This window comes from Ahaetulla prasina, chromosome 2 (assembly GCF_028640845.1).
Source record: "Ahaetulla prasina isolate Xishuangbanna chromosome 2, ASM2864084v1, whole genome shotgun sequence".
Classification (NCBI taxonomy): Eukaryota; Metazoa; Chordata; class Lepidosauria; order Squamata; family Colubridae; genus Ahaetulla; species Ahaetulla prasina.
The window spans coordinates 56,841,519-56,859,366 of NC_080540.1; the positions used below are offsets into that span (position 1 = coordinate 56,841,519).

Sequence of the window (17,848 nt, forward strand, 5' to 3'; positions counted from 1 at the left end):
AAGACTGATGCAACAGATGGAGCTGATAAACTGTCTTCCTGAAGACTGTTGATAAATTGTACTCCTGGACAGGATAAAATAGAGTCCAGGAGGATCCACAAGTCTGAAACCTGATCCCAAGGCACCAGGAAGGATTATTTCATCTATCACAAGAAAGACCATTTCCCCAGAGCATCACTATGACAAACTAGCATTCTTGCAGATTGTTTAAATATTTTAAAAGAGGCATTAGACTTCTTGGCTTAATAAATGATGCCCTGCTTGGGAATCAATTGATTATTAGTGCAGCGTATTAAATGTAGTAAGAAATGGAATGGAATTAAATGATATGAAATATCTTTGTTTGACTTCCTTTTCTCATTTCTCTTTGATGTCAACAAAACGAAGTGAGAAACAGTGAGAAAACGATAGTTTTGTAATAAGAACTGATTATATGAAATGTGATAATGTTGTTTTGGACTTGGGATATGAATCCCTTTCCTTTTTGTGCTGTCCCTAAGTTGACAGGCTCCATTGGAAGATCCTGCACTGAGAACCCAACTTAGCAAATGCATAATACATATTTGATTGTTACTTATAAGGTTCAGGTATCTATCCTACGAATGTATTTTCCTGGTGCTCAAACTGCAATACAATGTTTTGAGGAAATTATTATTTCCAGCAAGCCATTAGTGCCTTCATTAAAATCTGAATGCACAATCAACAATCCTGTCTTGTTACAACAGGAGATTCCTTCTTAAAGGTTCCTTTTTAAGACACCCAGAGCAAACTCACATGGTTCAAATCAAAATATGCCCGTGGTGATGTCATGACAGAAACACCACCCTCACATATTTAACCCTTAACCTTGTGGGGTTTTTAGCATGATTATCATGATACACATTTTATCATGCCCATCCCAGGCCAATCCCTGGATGGCCCTGCACTCCAAGATTTATCTTCTGGCAGTCAAAAGAGGGTCTCCTGCTCCCTGCTCAGCCTATGTGATGTGATCTCATGAAAAATTGTGTTTGGGTCTCATTTTCTTATTATTTAGAAAATCAGTAAAGCCCACATTTCTCCTACCAATCTATAAATAGTTAGCTGATTTTAGCATTGATTTTATTATTGCTATTATTACTATTACCAAACTCTATATTTTTAACATTTAACTTTTTTTAAAAAAAGCAAAACATTCGTTAGCTGCCTTTGAAAGTGCACCAGATCAGAAAGTTTGCAAGTACATCAATAACAAGAATAACAGAAAAATGCGGAAAGGAATGGTTGGCTCAAAGGTACTTGGCTATACATATCAGCAATGAGATTAAAAAGAGAGTTGTAGGAACAAGATTCCCATAGAATCCTGGTCTAGGGGTAAGGATTGAACACTCAGCAAGTGTAAACCTAAGAGAGGAAAGATAAAAGATAATAAATTTGATAAACTGGAATGGTCATATACAGATGTCAGAAATTTGTTGTAGAAAGAAAAAGTTTCCAGAATGGCAATGATGGCTGCTGTTTCACAAAGAAATGTTGCATTGTTCCATTGACATTTTAATCCAATATTACTAGACCTGAAGGAAGTTTGGGTATTTACAATGGATGAATATTGACTGTGAACCATTAGTGTATCTATCAAGCAGTTAAGTTACAGTTTGATTGGTCCTGTACAACTTTGTTCTCCCTCAGTTCCTAATTGATAGTCCATTAACAGAGGCACACCATGGCAGTATAACTTTGTTCTTCAATTTTATTTTATTCCCACAGCTACTGCTTTGTCATCTTGTCTATCAGTTTCCTGAATCTCATTTGCTTTCACTGCTAATTCAGTCCTGTTGGCTGTGATTGCTTCCAAGATTGTGTTTACGTGCCTGTGGCATCATCATGTCATCTGCAAAGCCACAGCATCACCCACAAAATCAAATCAGTTACTAAAACATTAATTTAGCATGTTTAATGTTTGCAGATGAGACTTGATAATAAAGGAGGAGGAGGAGAGGAAGCAACCTAAATTAAATTACTCAAAATGGAATGTACTTTTCCACGGTCATAAAACAAACATCTAATGTGAAAAGGAGAAACAGTCCATCAAGTTTATTCTCAGAAGAATAAAACTCTTGTTAATGTGTCAGTACACATTCCAGGATGCATTCTTCTTTCCATTGAAGTCTGAGAAATGAGTAACTTATGAATTTTGGTTAAACAAAACAATTTAATTTTCTGCTGCTAGATGAAGTCATTTAATGGCACAACAAGCAGTGGAAAATAAATAAAATTTAAAAAAAAAGAAGTCTAGTGATGGTTTACACTCCCTATGCCAATAGTGTGGGGCGTATAATGTTTTTTTTTATCTTGTGATGGGCAGTTTGTTTATTCTTCTACCAGCTGTATTAATTTAATGTATTATTCATCTGATGAGACCACTAGAATATTTAGCAGTTTATTTTCTTGTGCTGTTTCTTAAGTGGATCCATATTTGTCCTAGGTGGAGTACAACAACATCCTTTGTTGCTGGGATACTATGATTCTACAATAATTTATTATTTTTTTAACCAATGATTAAGATATGGTAGCCTAGAATTTCAGTTAACAATTTCATGAACTGAGTGCAGTTGTTGAGTCTGTCAAGCTATCAATGAAAGGGAAGTCAGGAATTTCCTTTCAGAGGGAAGCAAATCAAAATGACAAAAATCTAGAGAGATGTGAAATTAGTTTATGAAAAGAGCCTTTGACTTTTTAATGTCAAGCTCTGCCAAGATTAGAGCATTTCAAACTGCTTTGGCTTTTGTATTTTTTTAGCGAGCCAAATAACCAAACAAAGATATTGGCTGCATTCAGTAGTTGACTAGTGTTGCTTGTTTAGAATTGAAAAAGTCAAATTCTGTTTTTAGTCCTGAATCTGGACTCCACAAACATCCCCAATATGGAAACTTCTTCACAGAGGGCAATTTTATTCAGTTCCCCCCCCACTCCTATGCAATGATTCAAAGACTTTTTGCATCTTTGGTTTTATGTAGCCAAATATTCAATATACTCATCAGGAACCTTATTATAGTGGAATCACACAAAACAGTTGTTTCTGAAAGTAAAAAGCAAAAAAAAAAATCCTTGAATGTCCTTACTTTTTTTCTAAATAGAAGACATTGTTCCAGAATAAGATTACTGAACTTTAAGACAAAAACAGTCAAATCCATTTAGATTTGTCATTGGAATGAAAAGTCTGTCACAAACTGCTGTCTAAAATGGAAGTTCTCCACTTTCACAAGCCTTTTTCTTTTCCATCCTCTCTACATGAGAAACTTTTCTTACACAGGAGGATTCCAAAATCAGTCATGTCCCCAAACTACCCATGCAACTCTCTCAAGCAATTGGAAGAAACAAGGACCTGCCTCAAGGAAATCCCTTACAAAGGATGGTTAAACTAGCACTAAGCCTTGCTGAGTAACTTAAGGCAACTTTGCTTTCTTCTCATGGTGTTGGAATCTGTGTTAAAGGTTCAGTATTTTTTTTCACTGATTTTCATTGCTCCAGGATTTGCTGTACTGTTATTAATGTTGTACTAGCAGTGCACTTTGTATAGGAAATGTGCAGTGGTGGGTTTCAATTTTTTTTACTACGGGTTCTGTGGGCGTGGCTTGGTGGATGTGGCATGGCTTGGTGGATGTGGCTTGGTGGACGTGGCAGGGGAAGGATACTGTAAAATCTCCATTCCCTCCCCAATCCAGGGGAAGGTTACTGCAAAATCCCCATTTCCTCCTGATCAGCTGGGACTTGGGAGGCAGAGAATAGATGGAGGCGGCGCCAGTCAGAATTTTTACTACCGGTTCTCCGAACTACTCAAAATTTCCGCTACTGGTTTTCCAGAACTGGTCAGAACCTGCTGAAACCCACCTCTGGAAAGGTGTCAACTGTAGGCACACTGATCTGGAGGGATCTTTGGTGCCTTCTGAGCTTGGTTGCTTTCTTGCAGATGTTTCAATAGGGAGTGGGGGGATGCAGTTTTCATCACAGTTCATGACTCCCTTTGAGAATAGAATAGAATAGAATAGAGCAGAGCAGAGCAGAGCAGAGCAGAGCAGAGCAGAGCAGAGCAGAATAGTTGGAAGGGACCTTGGAGGTCTTCTAGTCCAACCCTCTGCTTAAGCAGGAAACCCACCCTCCCCACCACAAAGTGGCAGGCAGGTCCATGGGTTAGTTGTTATTTTGAAACTTTTAGCTATTTTAATGAATGTAAATTTGTTTTGCCTCCTTTTTAATTCTTTATTTCCTTTTAAAATTAATACATCTGTTGTAAAAGAAGAATATCAGTTAAAAGAGTTTTTAGAGAAAGCAATATCAAAATCAATATTTGTCATAATTTCTCTCTCTTCTGCATTGGTCAACCCAGATATAGAATATTGTGCCTAGATCTTGTCACCACATTTTAGGAAGGATACTGACAAAGTGCAGTGTGTCTGGAGGAAGACAACTAAGATAAAAAAAAATCCTAGGAGAAAAAGAAAAATAAGGAGAATAGTTGATGGTGTTGTATGTCAAGTCAATTTGTTGAAATTGGCATACAAGGCTAAATAAATATACAGTAGTCAATCAATCTTTTTTTCGTTAGGTTGGAGAAGTGGAGAATTAGGAAAAAACACAGTAATATTTTTACATATCTGAAGGATTGTTTTCTAAAAGATAGAACACAATTTTTCAGGGTTGTTTGAGCAAAAATGAGGAGTAGTAGTAATGGGCTTAAAATACAAAGAATTAGATCTTGGTTGAAAACCTAGTTTGGTGCTGAATTAAAGATATTATGCTAGAAACTAAGTTACAATGCCTTAAACACCAAGCGTGATTTTTAGCCCTAAGAAGTGGTTAGCAAATCATTTCTAAAAAATGTTGTGTCAAGAGTTCACGCAGTTACCAAAACTGACTCAAGGGCGCACACAAAAAAGCAGCTGGCCATCAGGAAAAATATGTTCAATCAATAAAAAATATATTCAAAATTATTTTAGGAAGATGATGGACTTTGATGGAGATTCTTAAACAGAAGCTTGTGGGTAATATTATGGTAGTATAGTCTTCAACTGTGTTGTGACTGCACTGTTTGGAGTAGAAGAGATCTATATACCTTTCAGCTCTTGCTTTTTGTAATAATACAAAATGTATGGGATCCTATCATGCATGTGCTAGAACTATATTTTTCCATAGTCAGGGAAGAATGTCCTTCTATTTTGAAGGATGCTAAGCCAATGTTAGTGTGTACACTAGTGTTCTCATATCTTTTCTGTCCCACATTGACTGGAAATCATGCTACTGAATGTCTGCAATCATAATACCAAAATTTAGGAAAAAAACAGTTGTGGGGTCACTTGAAAATTGGCTCAGAGGTTTCCAAGTACTGGTCTATACCTTCAAAACGTTTATGAATAATAAAGTTTACTCCATTGGATCCAGCTGTATAAAATGGATTTAGATTTTATGATCTTGGGAATAGAAACTGAACACAAAGAATGTGTGGGGGTCAAGAGAGTTCCTATAAGGACCACTGTTTTCCCTTCTATTTTATAATCAGCATTTTCCAGATCCTGTCAACATGTGTCAGTTTCTTTGTATTAAATCTCAGTTTATTCCACTGGGAAAGATAAAAGCTAAGAAAAAATGTGCACATGGTTTTGTCTACATATGAATCAGAAAATTAAAATGTACTTTGCAGTTTTGCTCCCATTCTGTAATTCTATTTTAGATATATTTTTATTTATTTCTTATGAGGACCCATAAGTATGTAATCATGAATTTGTTCTAGTTATCCTTCTCTCTGCAAAAACTCCAAGGAATTATCAGATTCCTTGCAAATATGGATTTTTCAGAAGTCAGATTAAAGTTAGAATTAAAAATGGTGATTAATCAGTAGCAGATTTAACTATTAAAATAGTTTAAGGAAGGAAGACTTACCATACTCAGGACAATATTCAGTACATATTTTTTTGTAATTTTTGTAAATTTTATATATTTTTATGATGAATGTATTTTTATGATGACTATGATCATGATTTATCACTTATAGCTTTTATGTACACTGAGAGCTTATGCACCAGAGACAAATTCCTTGGGTGTCAAATCACACTTGGCCGATAAAGAATTCTATTCTATTCTATTCATTGTGTGCTGAATAATAGGAATGAATAAACCTTTGTACTGGCCCTCTTAGATTGAAATGGGCAAAAGTGATAGGTAGAATATAAGATCATGCTCATACAGTAGCTATTCTCTCACACAAATAGCATTAATTTAACACCATTAAGCAAAGCCTTTTGGCCTCCAAAATGGCATTAAAATTACATTGAAAGATATAAAACCTACATAACATTAGCTACATGGATAAAATTAATGCTACAGTGAAGACTGGTGATTCAGAAGCATTTAGGGGTTTTTTCTTGCTTAATGTAAGAAAGGGTAGCACTAATACTCACCATATTGCTGCCAACACCTGGCCCATTGGCAAACTGACATTCTTCTGCATGGCCGTTACAGAAGCAACTGCCGCGGACAATTAGGTCATAGATGGCATAATGGGCAAATCTGTGCGGTTTCTCCAGCAGTCCCAAGCCTTGGCAAGGACACTCTTGCCTCTTTAATAAAAGGAGACGCAAATTGGTGAGCTTCAAGACAGCTTGTGCTTCGGGACTGTATGGATCTTCAATCTTGTTAGTAGGTGTTAAAGCACGGAAAATCACCTGACAAGGGAAAGAGAATGGTGTTAAATATTCATACATATATATGTGTGTATATGTGTGTACATATACAAACACACACACACACACACACACACACACACACACACAGAGGGATGTGGCGGCTCAGTGGCTAAGACGCTGAGATTGTCGTTTGAAAGGTCAGAAGTTCAGTGGTTCAAATCCCTAGTGCCGTGTAATGGGGTGAGTTCCCGTTACTTGTCCCAGCTTCTGCCAACCTAGCAGTTTGAAAGCACGTATAAAATGAAGTAGTAAAATAGAGACCTTTGGCGTTCCATGCGCCTTTGGCGTCTAGTCGTGCTGGCCACATGACCCTGGAGACATCTTCAGACAGCACTGGCTCTTCGGCTTAGAAACGGAGATGAGCACCACCCCCTAGAGTTGGGAACGACTAGCATATATGTGCGAGGGGAACCTTTACCTTTATACACACACACACGCACACACACATACACACACAACACACACACACCCCTGAAAGAAATCAACCAAGCATAGTTCACCTCTATGGCTTAGGTAAAGTCAGCCCATGATTCACTGTGACAAATTCAGAAAAATGGGCTACTTCCGTAGAAATTTAAGATGTGTAACTTGTGCTTCAGACATCCACCAAATCATGATTCTGAAAGAATGATGTAACGTATTGTATGTCATGAAATCACATCTCAAAGCCACCTTTTCATACTCAGATCTTGATGTTAGATGCAGGCATGTAATTTGCAGGGCTTCCATCCATCACCATGCCCACACATTAAGTACAACTGTGGATTATGAAAACACAGCCAGTGTTTTTATAGCAGTTCAGGCGATATGGTTTCAGAGACTATTCCAGTGAATTCACTGGAGCTTTAGCCCAATATTCAAGATAATCGAACCAGAGTCCCCAGACTGAACACTACTTGCTGAAGCAATTCCTTTCAGAGTGACAAATTTCATGAATTACAATTTGTGATGCCAGCAAAAGTACTGTGAGCTCGCTCACTTGCTCTATATTTTGTGTAGCAGCTATTTCTGCTTGAACAGTCAGGTTGGAATATTTCTATATAAACACTGCAACTTACTCAAACTGTTTTTACAGACTTATATATATTTTATAAACAATCTTCCTTCCTAAATATGCTCTGTCTAAAAATGTCTCCCTATTTCTGGCTTTACAGATTAAGGAAAAACATTCTGGAATGATACTTGGGGTATATTTCCAGGATGCAGCAATAGGATCCTAGGAGATGATCAAGTCAGCTGCCTAATTGAGAACTGCAGAAGCATCCATGCCTGACAAAGAAATGACAGAGAAGCCAACAGTGCATGTGTTTCTTCTGCTACTCTAAGTTTAGCCTCGCTCCCTTCCACCTTCTTTCCATTTCTTTCTTTAAGGGGACACGGATGCAGATGGCCTAGGGTTCAAACCAGAGATATCTCTTGCTCATGGGAGCAATGGGCAACTTGCCCAGCCTGTGTAAGCAGTGCAGGTGCTTGCACTTTCCCTGATCAATGAAAGCATGAGAAAACAACCCAGCCTCTTTCCGGCCAGCTGCCTGCATTCCCCTAATGAATGAAACCCTGCGCAAATAGCCCATTCTGTTTAGCACAGGTGCCCAGCATTCCTTCCACCCAGGGAATTAAGGGCCAGTGACCAAGTTTACTCAATGCACATGCCTGCCTTGGTTTGGGTAATGGAAACAAAGACTCACAGACCAGCTTATTCAGTTCAGATCACACCAATTCACTGTTGATTAAAAAAAAGCAGTATATTTAAACATGAATTCAAAACCTCTAAATGACTTTATTTGTGACTGTTTCATTTCACTGAAGTCCAATATTCTGAGGTCCAAAGATCTGAATCTGTTAGTTGACTGCTGAATGGTGTTTCTGCATAACATCTTTTTCTGTTGTTGATGATGGTGAATCTAAGAGGTCACATGAGTGGTAATATATCTCCTGTACAGAAAACAAGTCCCTGAATGGACAAACTTGCTCTGAAGGCATCCTCTGTTGGAATGATGTCCAGTTTAAAAATAATCTATTTTAAAAATATTCCTAAGGGAAAAAGGTATTGAAGATGCACAACAAAGGTAATGCCTGGACACTATCTCAGGAAGGGATTTTTCCCAATATTTTTGTTTTCTGTCATGCCTTTAAGTGCAATGCATATCTGCTATTAGCAGACAGATATCTATCTAGCCACCCTGCCTTCATATTTTTCAACCTCTTACATCCAACCAATTCTATCTCCACCTGGCTTGCACACTTGACTGCTTGTGTCCTTTTTGACAGCAGCCAGAGCACCAGTGTTCCATACATCTTTCTTCCCATCTTATTTCAAAGGCCTCTCTCTGAAGGTAATTTTCCAGAAAGAAATAGAGGGAAGATAAGCACAGAAGAGATGAGGCAAGATCAGAAAATCTTCATCCTGATCTCCTGACCTTCCTGCCATTTGTTATATACCACTTTCTCTCCTCATCATAGCCACAGGCATCCAGTATAAACTGGGAAGATGCAAAAATGAGGAAGCATCCGTTGCCATGTGGCAATACAAACCAACCATTCATAACGTATTTGCATCTGCACATTTTGTCATTCACCCCTTGGCCTCCCATGAATGCCTCACAGCTTAGCAAGAAATACACCTCCAAGAGCTCTGACTGGTGACACTTATTAGAAGGAAGGTTAAGGATACAACAAAAGAATTCCATCAAGCACCTTACTGTTGGAAGAGACAAATTCTCTCTCACACACATGGTGCTAAAGCAGTCTCTTTTGCTCTTTTGCAGCTGTTGACTGTTTTTGCAACTGCTGGTCTTATCAGGCTGAGAATTAACTCTCACATCAGTTTTAGCAGCAACTTTATCCTCCCTAATAGCAAAGTTGGCTTTATTCCAATGAGATCTTCCTTTCGTTCTTTACAGTTCAGTCTTCTGTATCAAAGTGAGGTTTGCTGATTCATTTGTGGCATCTTCCTGAAAGAGTAACCAGCCTTCACTGAGAGCAAAAACATGCCGAATGTTTCTGGCTGGAAAGGAGCAGTGGTCAACTGTAAAAATGAGTCCTGAAAGGCAAGGCAGGAATGTCAGTGACTCATAACAACCAGAGGCATTGGGCAAGTGCCCAGGGGAATACCATTCAAGGCAGACTAATTTGCTATGATTTGGTTTCTCAGCCTGCTCATTTATAATGTGCATGATCGCTTTTGGTTTTGTAGTCCATCAAGGTAGTTTCTCTTGTGTTTGAGGCAGCTAGACTCCCCATATCTTAACTTTCCCTCACCTATTGTTATATGTGGACTTCCAAGTTTCCTCCAAAACAGGTGAGCCAGGTAAAGAGCCCAATCCAGGCAAGCTAAAAGCTTAGCCTCAGATGGAGTTAGGAGTCCTTTGCAGCTTCAGTTCCATTCTAACTGTAACTTCTGTTGGTTGCCTCTCTTCATGAGTAATAGAACAAAAGCATCTTTTTACATTATTATGGACATTCCTAGACTTGCATTAAAAAGGCCCTCTAAACCCTGTTATAATTAGAATGATGCTGGCGGGTGGGATGGATTATGTTGCTGGAATTTTCATTCTTATCTCCCAAAAGCTTTTGTTTCCAAACTCATGGCTTCAATTCATAATAAACTAGAATATTGGTATCTCTGTCCCTGACCTTTAGCAAACTTAAAGAAATCTGGGTGGGCCCCAAAGCTACATAAAAATTGAAGCTGACAACAATCAAGAAAATAATGTTCTTTCTCTCCCCCAAATTTATTTCCAGCAACTGATATTTTTTCATCTTGTTCTTATTTTATCTTTCTCGGAAAGGTCAGCTTTATCCTAGAGACAATGTCTCTGATTTTGTACTTCCTGCCATCCATGGCTCCAGGTTGTGATTCTTTAATGCCAAGAATTCTGTTCTTACACTCCAATATCTCAGTCTGAAGTCTGAAATATCTTACACATCACCTCCTATAGGTCATATGCAACAGGAGAACTGCAGCTTTCTTAAGACTCAGGCTTATTACTCAGGCATAAGGTTAATGGAGGGGAAATGTGTCCTATATGAACTGAGATGTTTCTTATATCTCCCCTCCCAATTTTTCCATCATGTCCCTGGTGATTAATGGAAATCAAAATTCCTTAAAACAGAACCATTTTTCCCCCTTTCTAGTATTTCCCATTGTTTTCACTGGGCATGTAAAAGATGGATGGCATTCTAATGATTAGATCTGCCAATCCCAGTTGCACTAAATTGTAAATGGACTATGTGTCCATTATATAAATATATGAACATAACTTTTTCTTTATACCAGAAAGATCACTCCATATGTCTTATCATTACACCATCTGAACGTGCCCAATCAAAGACAGAATATGAAAACCTAATATTTTTCTCCAGCTGTTCCCTGAGTGGGACCAGTGTCCCTAAAAGGCAGGCAAAAAATGGACATGACTATGGCACTATCATTAGTTCAATACATAAATGGGTGTATTGTTAGATTTTAGATATTTCTAAATCTTGTTTTTATTATTTTTTATAAATTATTCAAGACGGTGAACATGCATAATGTTTCTTCCTCCTCCTATTTTCCCCAAAACTATAAAACTGTGAGGTAAATTGGGCTGAGAAAGAGTGACCGGCCCTCAGTTACCCAGTCAGCTTTTCATGCCTAAGGCACGACTAAAATTCACGGTCTCCCAGTTTCTAGGCCAGCAGTTTCACCACATCAAACTGGCTCTCTTTTTTTGGAAAAAGAACAGACACCTGCTCATGAGATGGTGAAAGCCAACTTAAACTTCTATGTTTATAAAATACATGTTTGAGTTAGCAAATTGTGATGGTCTGCTTATATTATTAATTCCACCAGACCATAATGTACTATGTTTCAGTAACAGTTTCTCAAAACAATAACACACTGAATAATAAACATGGGTTATATGTTTATGTTTAATAGTAATTTAATTCAAAATGATCCATTGTGGTTATTCTTTCACTCTCTTTTTAATTATTGAAAATGCTACATTCAAAAACAAGCCATAAACTAGTAATGAGCTTCTGAATGAATAGAGACAATGTCTCTCCAGAACAAGTCATTATTAGATGGTTTTAGACTAATTGATATGTCTCTAACAGATTCTTCTAGAGCAGGGGTGTCAAACTCAAGGCCCACAGGCTGGATTTGGCCTGCAAGGTGCTTAGATCTGGCCTGCAGTGCTGACCTGGTAACAGCAAAGGACCAGCCAATAGTGTCTCTGCCAGCGAAAACGGAGCTCAGGAGGGCTGCATACAGCCCTTCCAGGTTGTGTTTTCGGCCACAATGGCCTCCTGCAGCCCTCTGCCAGCAGAAACAGAGCTCAGGGGGGCCAAGTGGGCCCCGTTTTTGGCCGTAATGGCCTGCTGCAGGCCTGTGTCCCCCCCCCCCCAGCTCCGTTTTCGTTAGCAGAGGGCTGCAAGAGGCCGTTGCGGCCAAAAATAGGGCCTCAATGAGTTATGTCGAGCTGGCCATGCCCACCCTAGCCACGCTCCCCCGCCCACTTCATGCCCCTGATGTGGCCCTCAATGAAATCAAGTTTGACACCCCTGTTCTAGAGGAATTACTGGAAATATTCACTATGTAACTCTAATTCTACACAAGTTCTTTAAGCATTCCAGAATCACCTCAGGACCTTTGTTTTCACACCATTATCTGAGGTCAGCAGCAGCAATTTGTTTCTCGCTCAACAGGAGTTGTTCTAAAATCTCTCTCACACACACAAACACAGACACACGTGTAGGCAACATCTTTCTATTTTGCCTTCTAAACTTTGGTGGATTATTTGACTACATCTACAACTATGTGTGTGTGTGTGTTTATGTATGTGTGTGTGTGTATATGTATATGTATGTGTGTGTATATATATATATATATATATATATATATATATACATACACATACACACACACACGCACACGCACACACACACAAATGGCATTTCAAATGAAAATAATGTATACAGGTGTGTTTTTTTAAAATTTCTCATTAGATTACATGTGCATTTTTAAAATACATTTCTAGATTTTTATCCCACCCATTGTAGAGGAGTTCAAGGTGGTCTCTCCTATTTTACCCCTTGAAATGGTTTGGAATAAAAGAAAATGACTGGCCCAAAGCCACACAGTGAGGTTCCATGGCTGCAGGGGGATTAGAATTTAAATCCTTCACCTTCACTAGTGCATCACACAAACTAAGTGGGAAGTTTATGCTTGTTCTAATGCCCTTTTAATATCTTTGCTTGTAAGTTTTTTTAAAGTTAATTCTGATCACCGTGCATTTACTTTCTGAAGTTTTAAAAATGCACTAGTATTGATCTTTGTGTCTGTCTAAATATTTTCATTACATCTTAACAAAAGCGCTATGGCAAATTAGCGCTTGCCTGGAATGTTTTTAGACATATTTACATATTTTTCAGATATATTTACTCATCCTTTGGAGAATGGATTTCTCCAATGGACATAAAATCCAACATAAAATGGCAATATGTAAACAACTAATTGCTCTTCAAATTTGCTTTCGCACAGTAGCAAGTGTATTTTCTGAAGGTCACTGTACTAATCATGTGGCGTGAATAGCTGGGACAATAAATTATCAAGGTCACTTCACACACAAACACGTGCACGCACACACACACAAATGGCATTTCAAATGAAAATAATGTATACAGGTGTGTTTTTTTAAAATTTCTCATTAGATTACATGTGCATTTTTAAAATACATTTCTAGATTTTTATCCCACCCATTGTAGAGGAGTTCAAGGTGGTCTCTCCTATTTTACCCCTTGAAATGGTTTGGAATAAAAGAAAATGACTGGCCCAAAGCCACACAGTGAGGTTCCATGGCTGCAGGGGGATTAGAATTTAAATCCTTCACCTTCACTAGTGCATCACACAAACTAAGTGGGAAGTTTATGCTTGTTCTAATGCCCTTTTAATATCTTTGCTTGTAAGTTTTTTTAAAGTTAATTCTGATCACCGTGCATTTACTTTCTGAAGTTTTAAAAATGCACTAGTATTGATCTTTGTGTCTGTCTAAATATTTTCATTACATCTTAACAAAAGCGCTATGGCAAATTAGCGCTTGCCTGGAATGTTTTTAGACATATTTACATATTTTTCAGATATATTTACTCATCCTTTGGAGAATGGATTTCTCCAATGGACATAAAATCCAACATAAAATGGCAATATGTAAACAACTAATTGCTCTTCAAATTTGCTTTCGCACAGTAGCAAGTGTATTTTCTGAAGGTCACTGTACTAATCATGTAGCGTGAATAGCTGGGACAATAAATTATCAAGGTCACTTCACACACAAACACGTGCACGCACACATTGCCACTGCAGAGTAATTCATTACCTTCATTGCTTGCCAACTGCACTGAGATTTGAACTAGTTAACTCAAATGAACTTAGCTGGGGTGGGGGGAGAGAAAGCTTATACAGTACACCAATGGTCTAAGGGGTACCCTAAGACAGAGTCCTGAAATGGCTTTGCAAACCTCTGGAACCGTAATACTGTGCATTCTAAGAAGAAGCTCTTCTGATTAACGTTTGCATGGGAGATCATTAAGGTCCCTATGAATAGCCGCCCCCAGCTTTTCAAAAGCAGATGGAGCCATAAGACTAGCAACAATAAGTTCTGAAAGAAAAAGAAGGAACAGGAAGGAGGAGGAAACAGAGAAAGTTCAAGTTCAGTTAAGAACATCTCTATGGTCCCTTTTCTTTTAGGGTTCAATGAACGCTGTCCAGTAGTTAGCTCAGCTATATAAGTGCTTTAAATAAATAAAAGCGGCAGTAGTACAAGGCATTTCTATCACAATGCAAGGACAAGGAATCTAATTGAATATCTGCATGTCAGAAAGTGCAGAAATTATGGGAAAACCTAGGACTTGTTCCTGGCTGATTTCAAGTGAAAAGGAAAGGGATGGGGGGTGAGAAAAATGCCATCCTGCTGTTGATGTGGCTCATTAAAATGCTGGTTGAAAGGACACGATTCTTTTTTGCATTGGAGCAGCAATAAATCGAGCCTCTGTTCCGTCTTTTCTGCACAAGACCGTATTCTCTGTTTACAGTCCCATTCCTTACTACCACTCAAAAGCACATAAGGCATATTCTAAGCCTTTCCTCTGGGTAAAGCAGTACCTGGCTGTGCTGGCTGTGAACTTATTCTGGGGAGGTTAACTGCTTCCCCCACCTCTGCCTCTGCATTTTATCTCTTCTGCAGCTCAAGTTCAATGACATACTGAACACACAACCCTAGTCATAACATTTGGGCACTTGCCTTTCGCAGTGACTAATCCCTGGATTGATCTTTTCCAGCTGGAAGCTGAAATAACTACAGAATTGCAATGAGCTTTCTTTGGCACAAGGTCCAAAACGGAAATGCTGAGTCAAAGACTTGTTATTCAAGAGGTGACCCTGAAGTTGCAACTTGGCCCTCGTGGGGTCTGGCTTAACCTGTTGAGTTTTTCCCTAGTCCTGCTTTTCAATGGAAAAATATGCTCTCCTGCCTTGTGTCTATATATATCAACACGTGGCAGCAGCTGGATGACCTGTCTGGGCTTGGAAGCTAAGCACGGTCAAGCTTGGTTATCTTTTCAAAGGGAATCCACCAGGAAATACTTAGGCTATGGCTAAACTGGAAAGTTGGGGGTGAAAAATCAGAAATCACTGCCATATTATTGCCAACAAAACCCCAAACCTGAATGGATTTGTTCCTAGTCACCAGGAGTCACATTTGATCTGTAGGAGATGCTATTTCCAGGCTAGTTTTAACTTCTTCTTTCCCATCATTCCAATGGACCTTTAAGGGCTGAAAACATCCTTTATCCTTTTTTTTTAATCCTCGTCTTCTGCTATGACCCTATATACCCAGTGATCCAGTAAGCATCCCAAAATATTCAATCCAGCTGGCCATCTCACTTTGTCACAAGTCACCATCTCAGATCAATATTTCAGGAGCTTCATAAGCAGAGAAATACGATATTGTAGCCTTGAAGGCCCTTCCTTCTAGCTCTCAGTATATTTGTACTTTTAGGATACATTTTTGATCTTCCTTATAGGCATGACCCCCTTGAGCCAACATCCTCCCCTGAAGTCATTTCTGACCTTACCTGTTTACTGTATCTTGAAGATCAGGTACCTGCTCCAGCTTATGATGGTTGTCAGGAGAACAGTGAAAGGAAGTTTGACTTTTTTTCTTTTACAAAGCTCATTTTTGTTACTTTTTTAAAATAAATATATGGAAGGTGTATGTTTACATCCATGCAGTTATAGATCTAGGGAAGTCCACATTCAGTCTTGACAAAAGTCCCTCTCTGTGGCTTTGATGCTGGGAGAAGAATGCAATTTCTAAACATCTTTTTATGATGGCATTTTAAAAAGCACAGTCCAGGGCTAGTCCAAATTAGGTGTTGCAGGTCTTAAATTTGGGACTTTTTCCAAGGACAATTTCTATCAGAATCATGTTTGCGGGTTCAGGAACAAGTTGAACATAATAGTTCTGATCCTCTTTCTGTTTTGAAATATATTTCAAACATTCTAAAAACATATTTGATTGCATTTTATTTTAACTATTCCCCCCCCTCCTCCCAGTTTGGGCAGGATATGGCTTGAACTGTAGAGCTTAAACTAGTCTGCCAAGCAAGGCATGTTTAACATGCTTCCCTAGCAACAAGTTATCTTATTCAAGCAGACACAATTCTTCTTTTCCTAGTGAATTCCAGTAATGGGCTCATTCTAGCACACTTCATTGGTGTCATCTGTCACACAGGCTCTTGTCTAAAATGAATAGCCTTTTGATAGTTTAACTTTCTCTACATTCTAATGGAAGTGTAAATAAACAAGCAAGGAAACAAGCAAGTGTTTGTACTTTTTGTTAGAAGAGTAGTTTGACATATAGCTCCAGTGACATTAAAGTAGAAAGTTGTAATGAGCTGGTTTTCATTGCTCCAAGATCCTCCTTCCAAAGAGACTCTTATCTTCATTTCCGCATGCTCTGCTTTATTAAAAAATGTGCTTCTCATTTCCCAGATCCCTTGACTGTACAGGTGGACAGGATGAAAAAAGAAACTTCATTTCTATAACTATTTGTATCTCATTTGGGACCTTAAGCTGAACGCATCAGTATCTTAACATAAGCTTCTGCTTTTGATCATAACTTCTGTTCAATGTAGGTGAAGTTAGAGGATGGCTTGTATTTTATCAACATAGTAGCAAAAAAAAATGAAGTAAGCTATAGAAGTTAAATATGAATGTTTATATCAGCACCACCATCCACCAGCAGTACTTGCTGTATTACATGTCCTGGGAATATTAGCACCACCATCCACCAGCAGTACTTGCTGTATTACATGTCCTGGGAAAATCATCCTCTACAAACTGCATTATGATGTAATTTCTCGCATTTTTCATATCTTAAGATAAAGGTTAAGTTGTGACCAACCCAAGGGGGCAGTGCTCATCTCCGATTTTCAGTCAAGGGAGCCTGAAGTCTTTCCATCATCATGTGGTCAGCATGAAAATATGGAATACTGTTACTTTCCCACTGAAATGGTACCTACTGTATTTATCTACTCTCATTTGCATGCTTTTGAACTGCTAGATTTCTTTCTGCGCATGACAAAGATGGAGGTCTGACCGTTTCTCGGAGCGGCAGGCGGAGTTGTTTCCGGGCCGGAGATGCAGCCAGAGGACGACCTGGGCTGCCTGGGTAGCCTGGCCGGAAGGATGATCTTCTTGGCAGCTGCGAGAGGGGTTTTTTGCCCCTGAGAGTTTCGCAGCTACCGAGTGCCGAGCCAGGGCCGAACGGCAGCGAAATGGCGGCGGCCATCTTGGTGCGGGCGGGGCGGCGTCCGGCCTACCCCCGGCAGCGTTTTGGCGGCGTCCGGCTTGTTCCCCTGCAGCATTTTCAAGCTTATACTGCAGGGAGGGCGACGGCAGTGATGAGAGCCCCGAGAGTCTTCTGCTCCCGACGGGAGAGCCCCGACGAGGCCCCCTGCGGAACGGTAACGAAGTGGCGGCGACCATCTTGGTGCGGGGCGGGGTGGCGTCCGGCCTATTCCTGGTGGCGTTTTGGCGCTGTCTGGCCTATTCCCCTGCAGCATTGTCGAGCTGTGCTGCAGGG

At 39.2% G+C, this 17,848-nt stretch overlaps 1 protein-coding gene across 2 annotated transcripts in view; it reads right to left on the bottom strand.

Annotated features, from left to right (window-relative positions):
- The window catches only part of LOC131192946 (netrin-4-like), a 66,937-nt gene that overhangs the window by 31,765 nt on the left and 17,324 nt on the right, over nt 1-17,848 (bottom strand). For both annotated transcript variants that reach the window (XM_058172577.1, XM_058172579.1), the window contains one exon: nt 6,435-6,698. In XM_058172577.1, coding sequence (XP_058028560.1) covers nt 6,435-6,698 — 264 coding nt within the window. The remainder of the gene's footprint in view (nt 1-6,434; nt 6,699-17,848) is intronic.